General features: G+C 56.7%; 1 protein-coding gene across 1 annotated transcript in view; it reads right to left on the bottom strand.

Moving 5' to 3' along the window:
- CDK18 (cyclin dependent kinase 18) overlaps window positions 1-13,068 on the bottom strand; it is a 69,799-nt gene that overhangs the window by 23,218 nt on the left and 33,513 nt on the right. Inside the window, exons 3-4 of the mRNA XM_032591709.1 lie at window positions 2,188-2,421; window positions 1,099-1,182 (exon numbers count right to left, since the gene is read on the bottom strand). Coding sequence (XP_032447600.1) covers window positions 1,099-1,182; window positions 2,188-2,421 — 318 coding nt within the window. The remainder of the gene's footprint in view (window positions 1-1,098; window positions 1,183-2,187; window positions 2,422-13,068) is intronic.

Here is a 13,068-nt window from a genome sequence, read left to right as displayed (position 1 = left end):
GAGGCATGGCTGGGATAGCAGCTGAGAAGACAAGCCAGGCTCCACCCTACAGCATGGGGTGTGTTTGCCTGGGCCCGGCGGCCGACGACAGAGTCTGGGTCTACAGAGAAAACAAGTACAGCCGTAAAGGCAGCTCCACGTCCCCTGGGCCCTGGGGGGTGGCTTCCAGGGCAGGCGGCTGGATCCCAGGAGATCTCAGACCAAGAACCCACTTGTTCCTCAGATCTGGTGCCTTGTCTCCTGCGACCCGTGGAGAAGCCTGGCTCTGCCTGGCACAGGACAAGCAGGGGGGCCTCATTTACTCGGAGCACCACACCCATCCTTCCTTCTCCTGAGGACTGACGTCAAACCAGAGAACCCCCAGAGTGGGCTGGGATCTCCCTTGATGGGGCAGGGACTGCGAGCAGGGAGCTCGGGGTCGGATGAAAGAAGGCTGGATCCCACTTATGCGGGACTCTGGGAAAGTTGGCCCCTCAGACTCTCTGTTTCCTTGCCTGTAAAACGGGGCTAGTAATGCCTACTTTATAAAGCCTGGTAAGACACTGCTTGGCACCCAGTAGATATTCTATAAATGGTAGCCATCAAGGCATTCAGAAATCGGATGTAACTACTGAAGTCTACTCTGGTTCCGGGAAGCCCCGTGAATATGGGAAGAACAAAGGCTCCAGGCTCCTGGAAGGGCATGGGCAGACAGCGGGGAGAGTCCCAGAACCCTAATGGGCAGTGAGGTTGTAGGGGTGGGGGGAGGTCTGCCTCACAGGTTCATCAGTCCAAACAGGAGGTGGCTGGGGCAGAGTAATCCGAGACAGTAGCTTTGCTGTGGCAAGGTGACCCTCTCTCCAGACCGCCTTCAAGATGCAGACCCAAACCCAGAAGCCACTGTTGCCTGGGCCCATCCTTGCCTCCCTTCCACCCTCAGCAATTTTCCCAGCCCCCTCCCAAGGCCACACTAAAGGTAGGGGCTCTCCCAGGGCCGGCAGTGCCTGTCAGCCCGTCCTCCCAGCATCCTGGAGGCCTCTGCTCCCTCAGGCCAGCGTCCTGGAATGTGCCGTGTGCCCATGCCCAGTGGAAAACGCCACCGAACATGCTGTATCTCACAGGGTACTGACCAGGAGGGGCAAGCTGGTGTTGGTAGTGAGTCACAGCGCCCAGGCCGCAGCTGGGGAACTGCTGAGGGTTAGGCTGGGGGGAAGGAGGAGATTCGGGGGGAGCTGACCTCCCCCCACTCCTCACACCACCCTAACTTTGCAGGCCCCCCACCTTCCCCCCCCTCTTCCCCACCGCCTCCCTGTCAGGAAAGGGTTTGGAGAGGCTTAAAGAGGCCACTGGTGCCTAGGGGCGTGCTGACCCCACAGCACAGAAAATCAGTCACTGTCTCAACAGCCGGAGGCCCACAGGGCCTGCAGACAGCTCCAGGGAACCCCTGCCACCAACAGGGAGAGAGGAGAGGCTTCCAGCCCATTCCCGATTTCAGATCCCCGATCCTCTCCCTCCAACCCCCCCCCCCCCCCCCCATACAGCAGAATCCTCCAGCCACATAGCGCAACAGGCCGCCCGCCCTTCCCCACCGCTGTATTATTAACCCTTCGCCCACGACTGCTGCGGGGTGGGGGCCGCTGCCCCCGTGGTCTCCCTGGTGGGCAGAGAAGAGGCAGCAATCCCCAGAGGCCCCAATCCATCCCCCTCTCCCCAGCGCTGGAACCTGCAGGGCTTCGCGTGTCCTTCCACCTTCACCCCAGGGCTCTGGTCTCCCACCCTCCAGCCTGCCACTCTGGAAAGTTCACCGGAGCCCAGAAAGCCCTTCAAGGCGCGATCTGGCCCCACATTCGCGGGTTCTCCCGTCACCCAGAGACTCCTGACCCTTGCCCTTTCCAGAAGGAAGGGCGACTAGAAAGCGCCTGGTCGGAGCCTGGGTGGAAAACTTTGCTTCCTAGGGTTCTGACCGGAGCCCGGGGGCCAAAGTGAGTCCCGGCGGAGACTCCCTGGGTGGGGGGTGGGGGAAAGCTGCGGCTGCAAAATAGCGCACCTGGAACTTGGGAGGGGGCCGCACGAGGCATCACCCACCCCCGGCACACTGGCCCCTACGCCTCGTGATCTCCGATCTCCCCGCGGCGCTCCGGCATTTCCCTCCAACCTCTCGCCCCAGGGCAAAAGCAGACCGGCGCCTTTAAGAGCCGCTCCGCTTACCTTTGCTCGGTTTACCCGGCGCCGCGGTGCCCCCTCCTCCGACCGCCCCCTTCCTCCCCCGGCGCGCCGCCCGCCCAGCTCTCCGGACACGGCGCGTCGCCCGCGGGACTCACCGCGCGTGTCCTGGGGGCCGCGGCGCGCCGGGTCCCGCCCGCGACGGCCGGGGTGCCGCGGGGCTGGGCGCCGTGCCCTGCGCCCTGCTGGGGTCCCTGCCCGGGCGCGGGGCTGCTTCCCCTGCTCCGGAAAGGTGAGCGGCTCCCCAGAGGAGCCGCAACCTGAGCTGGAGGAGGAGGAGGAGGAGGGAGAAGGGGAGGGGAAGGGAGGGTTGGAGGAAGGTGGGGAAAAGGAGGGAGGGGGAGGAGGAGGAGGAGGAAGGGAAAAACCCGGCCCCCGCCAGAGTTTTTCACGTGTACAAGTTGACTCCTCCCCCGTGCCTCCCGCCCTGCCCACAGCCGCTGCCAATCCCCAGGGCTCCCTCTGCCCGAGTGCCCACCCCTTTCTCCCACTCTGGGAACCAGGGTCCAAGTGCTTCTTCCGGTTTCGTTCCTTAGGCCTGGCCCCTACCAGCCCTCTGGGGCTGGCCCGGTTAACCCCGACTAGGCGATGAGACCCTCTGGACTGGAGCACCCCAGGACTGGGGCCAGACCACCACGGGTGATTTGCTGACAGTGCTTTTCTGGAAAGGTAGCTTTCCCACCGAGGCTGATCCTGGACCCCAGCCCCTGGCACCCCAGGAGCTAATGTGCAAAGACTGATCCTGTTGGCTACGTTTGCCTTTTGCGTTCTTGGCAACAGTAGCCCTAGGGCTCTCCCTCCGGTGGGACTTGTCACTAACGTTTTGGGACAAAACTCCCACCTGGTTTCCCCACCTCTCCAGGGCCTGAATGAAGCTTCCCTACTAGTCATCACGGCCACTTCCTACCCGGGAGGGTAATTCAGTTTGTCCTTTTGGAATGAAACTCTGCAGGCCGACTGAGATTCACCCAGGAACCCTTACAGAATAGCCAGTGCCGGTCCCGCTTTCATTTTACAGAAGGGGAAACTGAGGCCCAGAAAGGTGATTGGACTGGCCTACAGTTCCACAAAGAGTCAGAGACAAACCATGATTGGGACTCAAGCCAATGACCACACCATCTAACTTCAGGGATCGAAGGAAAACTGGGATGGAGTGAAGGGCACACCTGTCCCATCCGGCCCCGCCCAGCCCTGCTTCCTTGCGGGGGCTATCAGAGAGCAGGTGGTACCTCAGACCGTAGGGGCACCGAATCAGAGAGATCTGTGTCCTCGGCCTTGCCAGTGGGCGTGGCCTTTACAGTCTGGGGGTCTTCACAGGGGGTGGGGGGGCTCTTGAGGAGGGTGGTCCACAGTGTGGATGTGTTTCCTTTCTGGAGGACATGGGCCTACCTACCGTCTGCCCCTCAACACCAGCCCGCATCCAGCCAGCAACACGGATCTCTCCAGACTCCACGGGGGCTGGAGATGGCAGAAAGAAGGAAGACCCTGGGCCCTTGCAGTAGAGTGACTTGTGGGTCGTCAGCGGGGGCACACCACAAAGGGCGTCCCAACTCTGCCACCTGTTTTCTCTGCCAGGGCATGAGATTTCCTGGGCACGCGCACTTTAGGAAGAGAAAACTGCCTGGTGCCGAAGGGGTGCAAAAAGTGGATGGATCCATAGCCTCCAGGCTATGGGAACAGCCAGCTGCCTGGCTCCAGAATCCATGTGTATGATAACACAGGGGGCAGAGAGGCCATGCAGAGGCAGGGAAGGGACAGGGAGGGCAGGGGAGAGGGCTATGGCTAAAGAACTGTGCATACTGGAGGGTTCAAGAGAACGGGGCCAAACTAGAGTTTCAAGGAACCAGGGGAATGGATGGGGTCGAGAGGTTTCAACAAAAGTTTTCTGAACATCTCTTATATGCCAAATAATAGCCAGAATTCCGGGCACCAAAGATGGATGGAACACAGGCCCTGCCCTCCGGGAGCTCGCGATCTAATGGGACAGGTAACAAGCGACAGGGTGTTGTCTGTCTAACCCAGGTTAGAGCTGCGGCTGCCTGGAGAGTTTGTTTTGCTGCTTGAGCTGAAGGTCCAGGGATAAGAGGACAGTGGAAGGCAGGAGGGGGGTTCCGTTTTCTCAGGAAGGGTAACACCTGTGCAGACTTCAGGGGTGAGAGGCCAGAGCTTAGAGTTGCCGGGGCTAGAGGTGATGTGCTAGAAGGAGGCGGGTGCTGGGTTCTGAAGACCCTCCTAACATTCGCCCTCTCCCGAAACTACAGGGCAAAGTGGAACATGTCAGAGGAAAGAGAAATCACCAGGTCTGTGATATAGGATGATCCCTTGGACAGCCAAGTGGAGGCTTGACAGTGGGACAAAATCTGGAGGTAGAACCCCCAATTTGCAGGCTGATCCTGACGATGAATGTCGCAGGCTTAGACTGGGGCAGTGGCAGCAGGGACAGAGGAGGGGGCTGACTTGAGAGACGGTTTGGGAGCCAGGATCATGGAATTTTGTGCCTATTTGAGTCTAGGAGATAAGGGAGCAAAGAATGTCAAGGTTGGAGCCCCTGGTGCGATAGACCAAGCTAGAAGCTTCTTCGGGTTGCCTTGATTCATACAACCTCCTTTTATTGGTTGTGTGACCTTGGGCAAATGACAACCTTCCGGAGCCTCGTTTTGCAATCTGTAAAACAAAGATACTGAAATCGATCTTGCGTGGTCATTGTATATATTAAAGATAATGTATGCCAAAGCGTAGGGCTTAACTCGTAACAGGAATTCAATAAATAGTAGATGTAATTATGATTGTTTCTCCTTTCCACAAACATTTGTTGAGCACCTGATATGTGCCACGGATTGTCCTAGATCTTTGGGACATAAGTCTCATTCCCTAGTCACGTGTAGCTCACCATCTAGTGGGAGAGAGCTATGCAGAGGATAGCCATATAGCCAAGCAATACGGGCTGGTATGGGCTGGGGCAGAGGAGGAAACTGTGCCCAAAGAATCAAGGACAACTTCACCGAGGAGAAATGACAGCTTAAACCACGTAGGGCCAGCTATCGGCTCAGAGGCTATCATATCGCCCCCGTCTCCCAGACAATGGGTTGTGTTTCAGAATCTGAAATGTTCCGTTTTGAAGGCATTTGACATGCTCCCCGGGGTTGGGAGAAGGGGGTGGACTACAGATGAGTGTCTATATGGACCCAGGGAGTGGTACATAGAACCTTGGCAACCCCAGGGCAGGGCATGAGCAGATGGGCAGATAGAAGAGGGGGACCAGGTAAGCGTGAACGTGGGCACGTGGCTGGAGCTTGCTAGCTGGGTAGGAGCCTATATGTGTGTGCACTTGGGCCGTCCTGATTTTTCTGCTCCCTGTCTGTACCCTTCTAAAAATTCCCCGCAAAACCATTTGGTGTCCTCAGCCTGCCTCCCATGCCAATTTTCTTTCCATCCATCTCTTAACGAGCCCAGCTTGGTAGAAGCCGCGCTCCCTGGTCCTCCACTAAGGAAGGACTGCTGCCTTGCTGTCCCACCAAGCAAGACTCTGGGCTTTCCAGCTAGATGGACTGTTACATCTCCGATTTTCCCATCTGTGACATGGAGATAGTAATAGTCCCCTTCTCGTGGAGCCGTTGTGAGGTTTCAATGTGACGTGAACTTGGCAGACAGGGGATGCTTATTTCCCTTCTCTGCCCAGTAACTGCCTCCTTGCAGAGGGTCAGACGAGACTGTCAGCTGGGGATGTCCCCTGGCACACCGGCCTCTGGGGCCCCACGCTATAGGCCTTCCCCTCTGCTAGCCTAAATGGCATCCCTGGGTGGCCCTGGTCACCCTAGGGTGTAGTGCTGGCAGGATGACAGTGGGGGCCCAGCAGCGGCCCAGCCCACTCTCCCACTCCAATCCTGTCTCTCCTCCCTGCTGCCGATCACATGCCACTGCTCTGCAGATAGGACAGGCGTCCCTGGGCGCCCGAGGGCTGGCGGGGAAGCTGGAAACAGCTCTCCCTCACAGACTGTGTGGGCAGTGCATTCGAATAGCTTCTGAAAAACCAAAGTTCAAGCCCGCCCTACTTTCCCCTGGGAGGCTCAGCATCCAGACAGGGAGACCAGCCAACGGAGAATCTCCTTTCTGCACGTTGCTGCAGACTCTCCTCCCTTCTGGTGCTACCCACACATGCGACACAGTCTCCAAAAGCACTGCAGGGACACTTGGGAGGCCCGGAGACCCGACTCCGCCCCTAAGGTGCCAAGATCCGTTTCGTTTATCTGGGCCTCAGTTTGCCTCCTCTGAATAATGGGGAATAATGTGAGTGCTGCCGCTCCGGAGGGTTAAATGAGAGTGTGAATGCGAAAGTTTACTTTGTGAAAACACCTGCCTGTGTATGAGATCATTAGTGTTTGGCCAAAGAGACCTTCTTAGGGTTCTCAGGAGACAAGAAGTGAAGACAAGAGAAATGGGAAACTCAGAACAGAGAGAAGTCTTCCCCAAGGACGTCTGTGACCTCAGCAGGAGGAGGGAGAAAGGCAACACGGAGCTTGGCCCATGGACCACCCCGCTGTGGGCTAGCTCCTTACGAGTGTGTGAGTCCGTAGGGGAGGCAGGATGTGGCCTTGGTCAGCCGATGCTTACTCCTCCCCTGAAGAAACTCAGACCATTGTTTTCCAGTGACTTATGGAGAGTGAGGGTGATTAGGGTCGGTGTCATTTACCTGGTTCCAGTGTGATGCCACTACAGAGCCCGGGAGCTGCCACTTTGTCACTGCACCAAGCATCACGTCCTCTCCTCACTGCTTGTGCTAAATGCACGGGCGCGCATGTACTCGTGCGTGTGTGTGAACACACACACACACACACACACACACGCACACACACCCCATGCACAACCACTCCAGACTTCCGATGGAACAACAGCTGCGTCCCCAGAAGGTTCTAGAACAGGGTAGGCATGTAAACAGAGCAAGCCAATCACAGCCCTGTTGACCCTAGCAACCATCAACCCGATTAGAACCCCCACCCCCACCCCGAGTCCGGCAGTGCCTCCCAAACACACCATATACACACACAACCTTCAGGTTGCTGCATTGCCATGGCAACGAAACCATCACACAAAGCAGGGAAAATGGGAAAGTGGCCCTTAGCAACAAGACCGGACCAGTCATTGGGGTGAGCACGCCAGCAGCACTGGCTAGCGTGAGGTCACGATGCGGAGAGGGTCCCCATGCAGGGAGGGGAGGAAAAGAGGGCTGGTGTGTCTGGACTTCGAAGCCCAGTTTTTAGCCCTGGGCCTCCGCTCGCTCACCTTTGACCTGTAGGGTCACAGACGCCTTCTTGTATTTTAGTGTATCCTCAGTGTGTGCCTGTATTATCGCGTTGCGATTACTTTTTAACCAATAAATAAGGATAGGAACTATAGATGATCTTTTCAGAAAACCTCCAGAATGTTGAGACTCCTGGGGAAAAGAAGACTTCCGATTGATCCTCAGAGAGACCCTAAAATCCAGCTCGTGAGTTCCTCGTAGAGTTGGGCCTCGATTCAGTTTGTAAACATTTCCTTGGTATCTACCCTGTGCCAGGCCGGGTCAGCCAGGCCCTGACTTCAGCCGTGGCCGGGTGGGCTGGGCGGGGCCTGCAGAACGTGTCGGTGGTGAGAGCGTCCTGGAGGTCTGTCGGGCGGGTCTGGAGCAGGTGCTTATACGAACAGCAGGCTGCCTGGAGGAGATTTTGCTCCGGGCCAAGGGAGAGGGCTGAAGCTGGGACCCTGCGGGCCCCCTTGGCGAACTGGCTTCTGATGTCCATACCTCATCATCTTCCCTTCAGCCAGCTACCAGAGAGACCTTAATTCAAAATGAAAGTTTGACAATGGGCTCCTCTGCCCAGCTTCTTCTTCCCGTGGCTCCCCAACAGCCTTGGGTCCCCTCCTTCAGAATCTGACGACAGCTGAGAGACTCCCTTCCTAGCATCCAAAACATACATGCCCAGCATTTCCCATTCATTTTGGGGAGCTATGGGCCTCTTCAAGCTCATTCATGGACTTGATTGGGGGGGAATAGCATGTGAAGGCCCGTGTGGCCAGCCTCTGCCTCCTTCATCAGCTCACTTGGCTTGCCCCGCCCCCGCCCCCGCCCCCGGTATATAACAGGCCACACCAAACAATGTGCACTCCCCTTGCGGGCACCGCCATACTGGCCTGCTTCATGCCTTTGTGCCTGTGTTCCCACCAACGGGAGAGGCCTCTTCCTTCACCTGTTACCTGGTAAACTCCTATTCATGCTTCAAAACCCTGTTCAGGAGTCAACACCTCATAGTTTTTGATGCTGACCAGACAGGCTTGATCACTCCATGGTCTGAAGTACTCTCATTACCTGTCTCCCACTACATGGGGGATCTGTGTCTGTCTTCTTTATCGAGCTTTGAGTTTCCTGAAGCCACACACCACTTCTTAGCCTTTATGTCCCTAGTTCCTAGCATGTAATAGGTCTGGGGAACCAAAATAGCAGGTCCAAGTTGGCAGAAGAAACAGAGCTGACAAAGGAGGAAAATAAGCAGACGGGAAGTTAGGACAGGAGCCAGGAGAAGAGAGGCTATCAAGGAGGAAAGAGGCATCAGAAGCTGGAGGTCAAAATGGTTAAGGACTGAAAGGCATCACTGAATTTGGCAACCAGGAAGCCGTTGGTAGGGTAACCAGCAGCCCCGGTTTGCCAGGGACTCCCCCGGTTCTGGAATTGGAAGTCTTGAGTGAACGGTCATGGTTGGCCACCCTGCAGGTTGGTCATGGTTGGTGACCCTAAAGAGGGGAGTGCTGGAAGTGAGATTGGGGCAGAAACCTGCCTGAGGCTGGCTGGAGGACCAATGGCAGATGCGGAAGGACAACTGGGGACAACTGGTGACCGACTGCAGAGCCAGTGTGCTGGGTCCGGGAGGGAGAGCAGCGAGAGCCTGAGGATGGCCCCAGCCACCCTGCCTCTCTCTCCTGGTCCCACTGCCCTGCGGAGAAAGCAAACGAGGCTCGTGTCAAGAACATCGCGTGCCCCTTGACGACTTCCTCCTGAAGGGCTCCAGGGTCACTACCTCTATCGCCTGACTGACCCTCCCCACCACCTCAATGCCCACAGCACCAGTGGCCCTCTGTCCCTTGTATCTGTAGTATTTTGTCCTGTAGGCACAACAGATCCAGCTACTCCTGGTCGACTTTTCTTCTAAACTTTTATTTAAAATCTTCCTTTGGGGGGGCGCCTGGGTGGCTCGGTCGGTTAAGCAACCGGCTTCGGCACAGGTCATGATCTCACGGTTTGTGAGTTCGAGCCTCGTGTGGGGCTCGGTGCTGACAGCTCAGAGCCTGAAGCCTGCTTCAGATTCTGTCCTTCTCCATCCCTCTCCCTCTCTCTCTACCCCCCCTCCCTGCTCGTGCTCTGTCTCTCTGTTGCTCTCAAAAATAATTAAAAAAATTTTTTTTTAAATACTATAAAATCTTCTTTGGGGGCACCTGGGTGGCTCCGTCGCTTAAGGATCCAACTCATGATTTCCCCTCAGGTCATGATCTCATAGTTGTGAGTTGGAGCCTGTGTCAGGCTCTGTACTGAGCATGGATCCTGCCTGGGATTCTCTCTCTCTCTCTCTCTCTCTCTCTCTCTGCCCCTGCCCCCACGCCACTCTCTCTCTCTCTCAAAATAAACTTTTTAAAAAATAAAGATTCTTGCAAAAAATAAACTAAAGATAAAAAATGAGGGGCGCCTGGGTGGCGCAGTCGGTTAAGCGTCCGACTTCAGCCAGGTCACGATCTCGCGGTCCGTGGGTTCGAGCCCCGCGTCAGGCTCTGGGCTGATGTCTCAGAGCCTGGAGCCTGTTTCCGATTCTGTGTCTCCCTCTCTCTCTGCCCCTCCCCCGTTCATGCTCTGTCTCTCTCTGTCCCAAAAATAAATAAACGTTGAAAAAAAAATTAAAAAAAAATGATAAAAATCTTCTTTTAGTTTGTATTTCTTTAGTCCAACTAATTAAACTCTGAACTTCTTACAGGCAGGGGTCACGCGCTCCCTCCCTGCCTCCTCCTTTCCTCTCTCCTTCTTTCGGGAAACACTAATTAAGCACTGTTTATCCAGTGGTCAAGGTGACAGGCACAGTTCCTACCCTCAGGTATCTCGGTCTGGGTTCAGGCCTCCGAAATGCGGAGAAGCTCATACCCCTGAGCAGCAGGAGACAGTCCACGCGGGGCTTCAGCGAGTCTGAAAGCCCATAACGTCATCTGGAGTAGAGACGTTCGAATGGACCCCGGTGCCGCGGAATAGTGTGTCTGGATTGGAACAACGCATTCATTAGGAGACACCCGAACTCTGTTTCTCCCAGTTAGATTAAAGAGGAAAGAGGGAGGAAAAACAAGAAGGAGGTTGCTCTTATCGAACGAAGAAGCAATAGCCCCCCACAGCCGTGATCACAGGGCCCGCCTCCGTCGGCCGCCGGGACACCGTCTCATTAGCCAGGGTGCCCAGACACCGCACGCCCTGCTGGAGCCACCTCCTTGCCAAGTGCCTGCTCCATAATTAAACACAAAATCCCCGTCTCTTCAAGGCACTGGCTGCCCCTCCTGTGGGGGATAGGGAGACAGTGGGGAGGGGCTGAGCGTGGGTGAGGCCTCCCTCTGGCCCTGCTGGGGGAAGGGAAACCAGAGGGGTGTGGGTCGTGAATGGGGATCCCCGGGACCCTCCCCTGGGGAGGAGATGTGGGAAGCTCTCAGGGAAAGGAAGTGAAAGGGCATGGAGCGAGAGGAGGGACCCCGCCTTCTCGCTATCTGACACCAGGACGGATGGAGGGCAAATGGGCCACACGGGCCTTCTGCAGGGTTTCCGAGCTGGACTCTAGAAAGTGAGGTCCTAGAAAGAGGGGTGTTATAAAGTCTTTGCTCCGGGTTTGTCTGAGAACATCTCAGCGTCCACGCACCATACACACACACACACACACACACACACACACATACACACACACATACATCCCACATTTACACATCCCACATATACACACACCCCCCTACATACACACATTCCCACCACATACACACACACACACACACACTCCACTGGTTTGTAACCAGAAGGGGGCTGGCAAGGATGGATTCTGGGGGGAGAGGCCTGGACAAGATGGACCCCAGAGACCCTAGTAGCCAAAGTTGGAGTAAGGGGTGGGCTGGCAGACAGGGGCACAGGCCAATCCTAAAAATGTAACAAGATGCACGTAGAAGAAATCATTTGGTAGGCCTCTTAGGGTCAAGGTGAACTCGCCTCATGCTCAAGACTGCTCTAGTGACAAGATGGTGGGTGGGAGGACTGAGCACTTTTGCTTTGCTATGTGGCGGGCACGAACTGACTGGGAAAGCCAGAGGGGCTGAGCCTGGCCCAGCGGTCCTTCTCTGCCCAATCCCACCCAAACCTTGGCTTCTCTGCTAAAATCACTTTGAACAAATATTGCGAAGATACCCTGATGAAGAGGTCCCACGTAATTGGCCTGCCCTGGGCACCCACATGTCTCCAGCCAAACACGATCTCCGGCTGAAGGGTAGAGAAGATGCCACGGGGCTTCTGCCCCTACCCAAGTGTGGCTGCTCGGGGGTGCAGCATGAGGGTGGAGTAGAGGCAGAAAGGAGATTGGAGAGAAGACAGGTGCCTCGGGCGTGGGGATGGGGCGTCCACACCCTTCCAGAGTTATCCGGTCCCTCTGCCTCAGTGGCTTGGGCCTGAATGACCCGACGCTCCAAGCTCCAAGCCCCGGCTCCAGCAGCTGGATCCTGATGGGGGACAGAGCCACGGAGCACATCATTCTGCACAGGCAAGAAGGTGAGTTCACAGGGGACAGAGACGGGGAGACCCAGAGGCCAGTGCCTCTGAAACCGAGGCATAGATAGAAAATGTGGATGCCATACCTGTGCAAGGCATTAAATGTCAAAGTGAGCAGCTGGACTGGTGGCCAGCACCCAGCTGCAGCACAGAGAACTAACTGCCCATCATCAGACAAGTGCACCCGTCTGGCCCCTGCCCCTCGCCCCTGGGGGTTACCCCGGCTCGGACTGACCCGACCACCACAGAACTGCCACCACCAATCTGGGAAGGAGGGAGAGGCGAGGACAGCCTTGCAGTGCTGACTCACGTGCTGGCCTCTGAGGCTAGGCTGCCCTGAGAAATGCCTGAGCAGGCTGTGCCTACGGCCTGCTGGGACCAGCGGGGAGCCCTTTGTCACCACACCAGGTGAACCCAGCCCTGGAGGGGCAGCTAATTTCCTGGGGGCTCCTCCCAGACCAACTTCCCCTTTTCCTGCAGCCTGGGAGGGGCTGGGGCCCCAGAGCAGCCAGGTGTGGCCTAAGGGATGGGAGTGGGGCCTGGCAGATGGGAGGGGTCAGGAAGGATCTGGAACCAGAAGGAATCGGGACAGGCCCGGTGTTGGGGGTACAACCAGAAGAGGGAGAAAGGAGTAGGGAGCTTGGCTCACAGTCCTTTTTCTCTGAGGTAAGCCCGTGACCAGAAGGGTGTGGATGACTGGGGCCTCCCAGGAGCACACCCTGTCTGAGTGATGGAGCAGATACCAGGCCTGCTCAGGTCAGACACACCCGAACGATCAGCTAGGTCCAGGGACCCTATACCTGAATGAACAGGTATGTCCAATCAAAATATATCTGAATATGTCGGGTACTATCAGGTGAAAATGCACCTGAGTGGCCAGGCAGTGGTGGCCAAAGTGTGGCTGAGTGAACAGGCGTAACCGGGTACAATGCCTGGATCCACCAGGCTGCCCCCACTCAGACTAGAGTGCCAAGTGACCTGGCAAGAAAGACCCAATCCAGGGGACCGGCTGCTGCCGGTGAACAGCCCCGTCTCGCAGGTTGGTATCTAACAGTGCTCAGCAC

Source organism: Lynx canadensis, chromosome F1 (assembly GCF_007474595.2).
Source record: "Lynx canadensis isolate LIC74 chromosome F1, mLynCan4.pri.v2, whole genome shotgun sequence".
NCBI classification, from domain to species: Eukaryota; Metazoa; Chordata; class Mammalia; order Carnivora; family Felidae; genus Lynx; species Lynx canadensis.
Note: the sequence above shows the minus strand (reverse complement) of the source record. Positions and strands in the feature narration are given on the sequence as shown.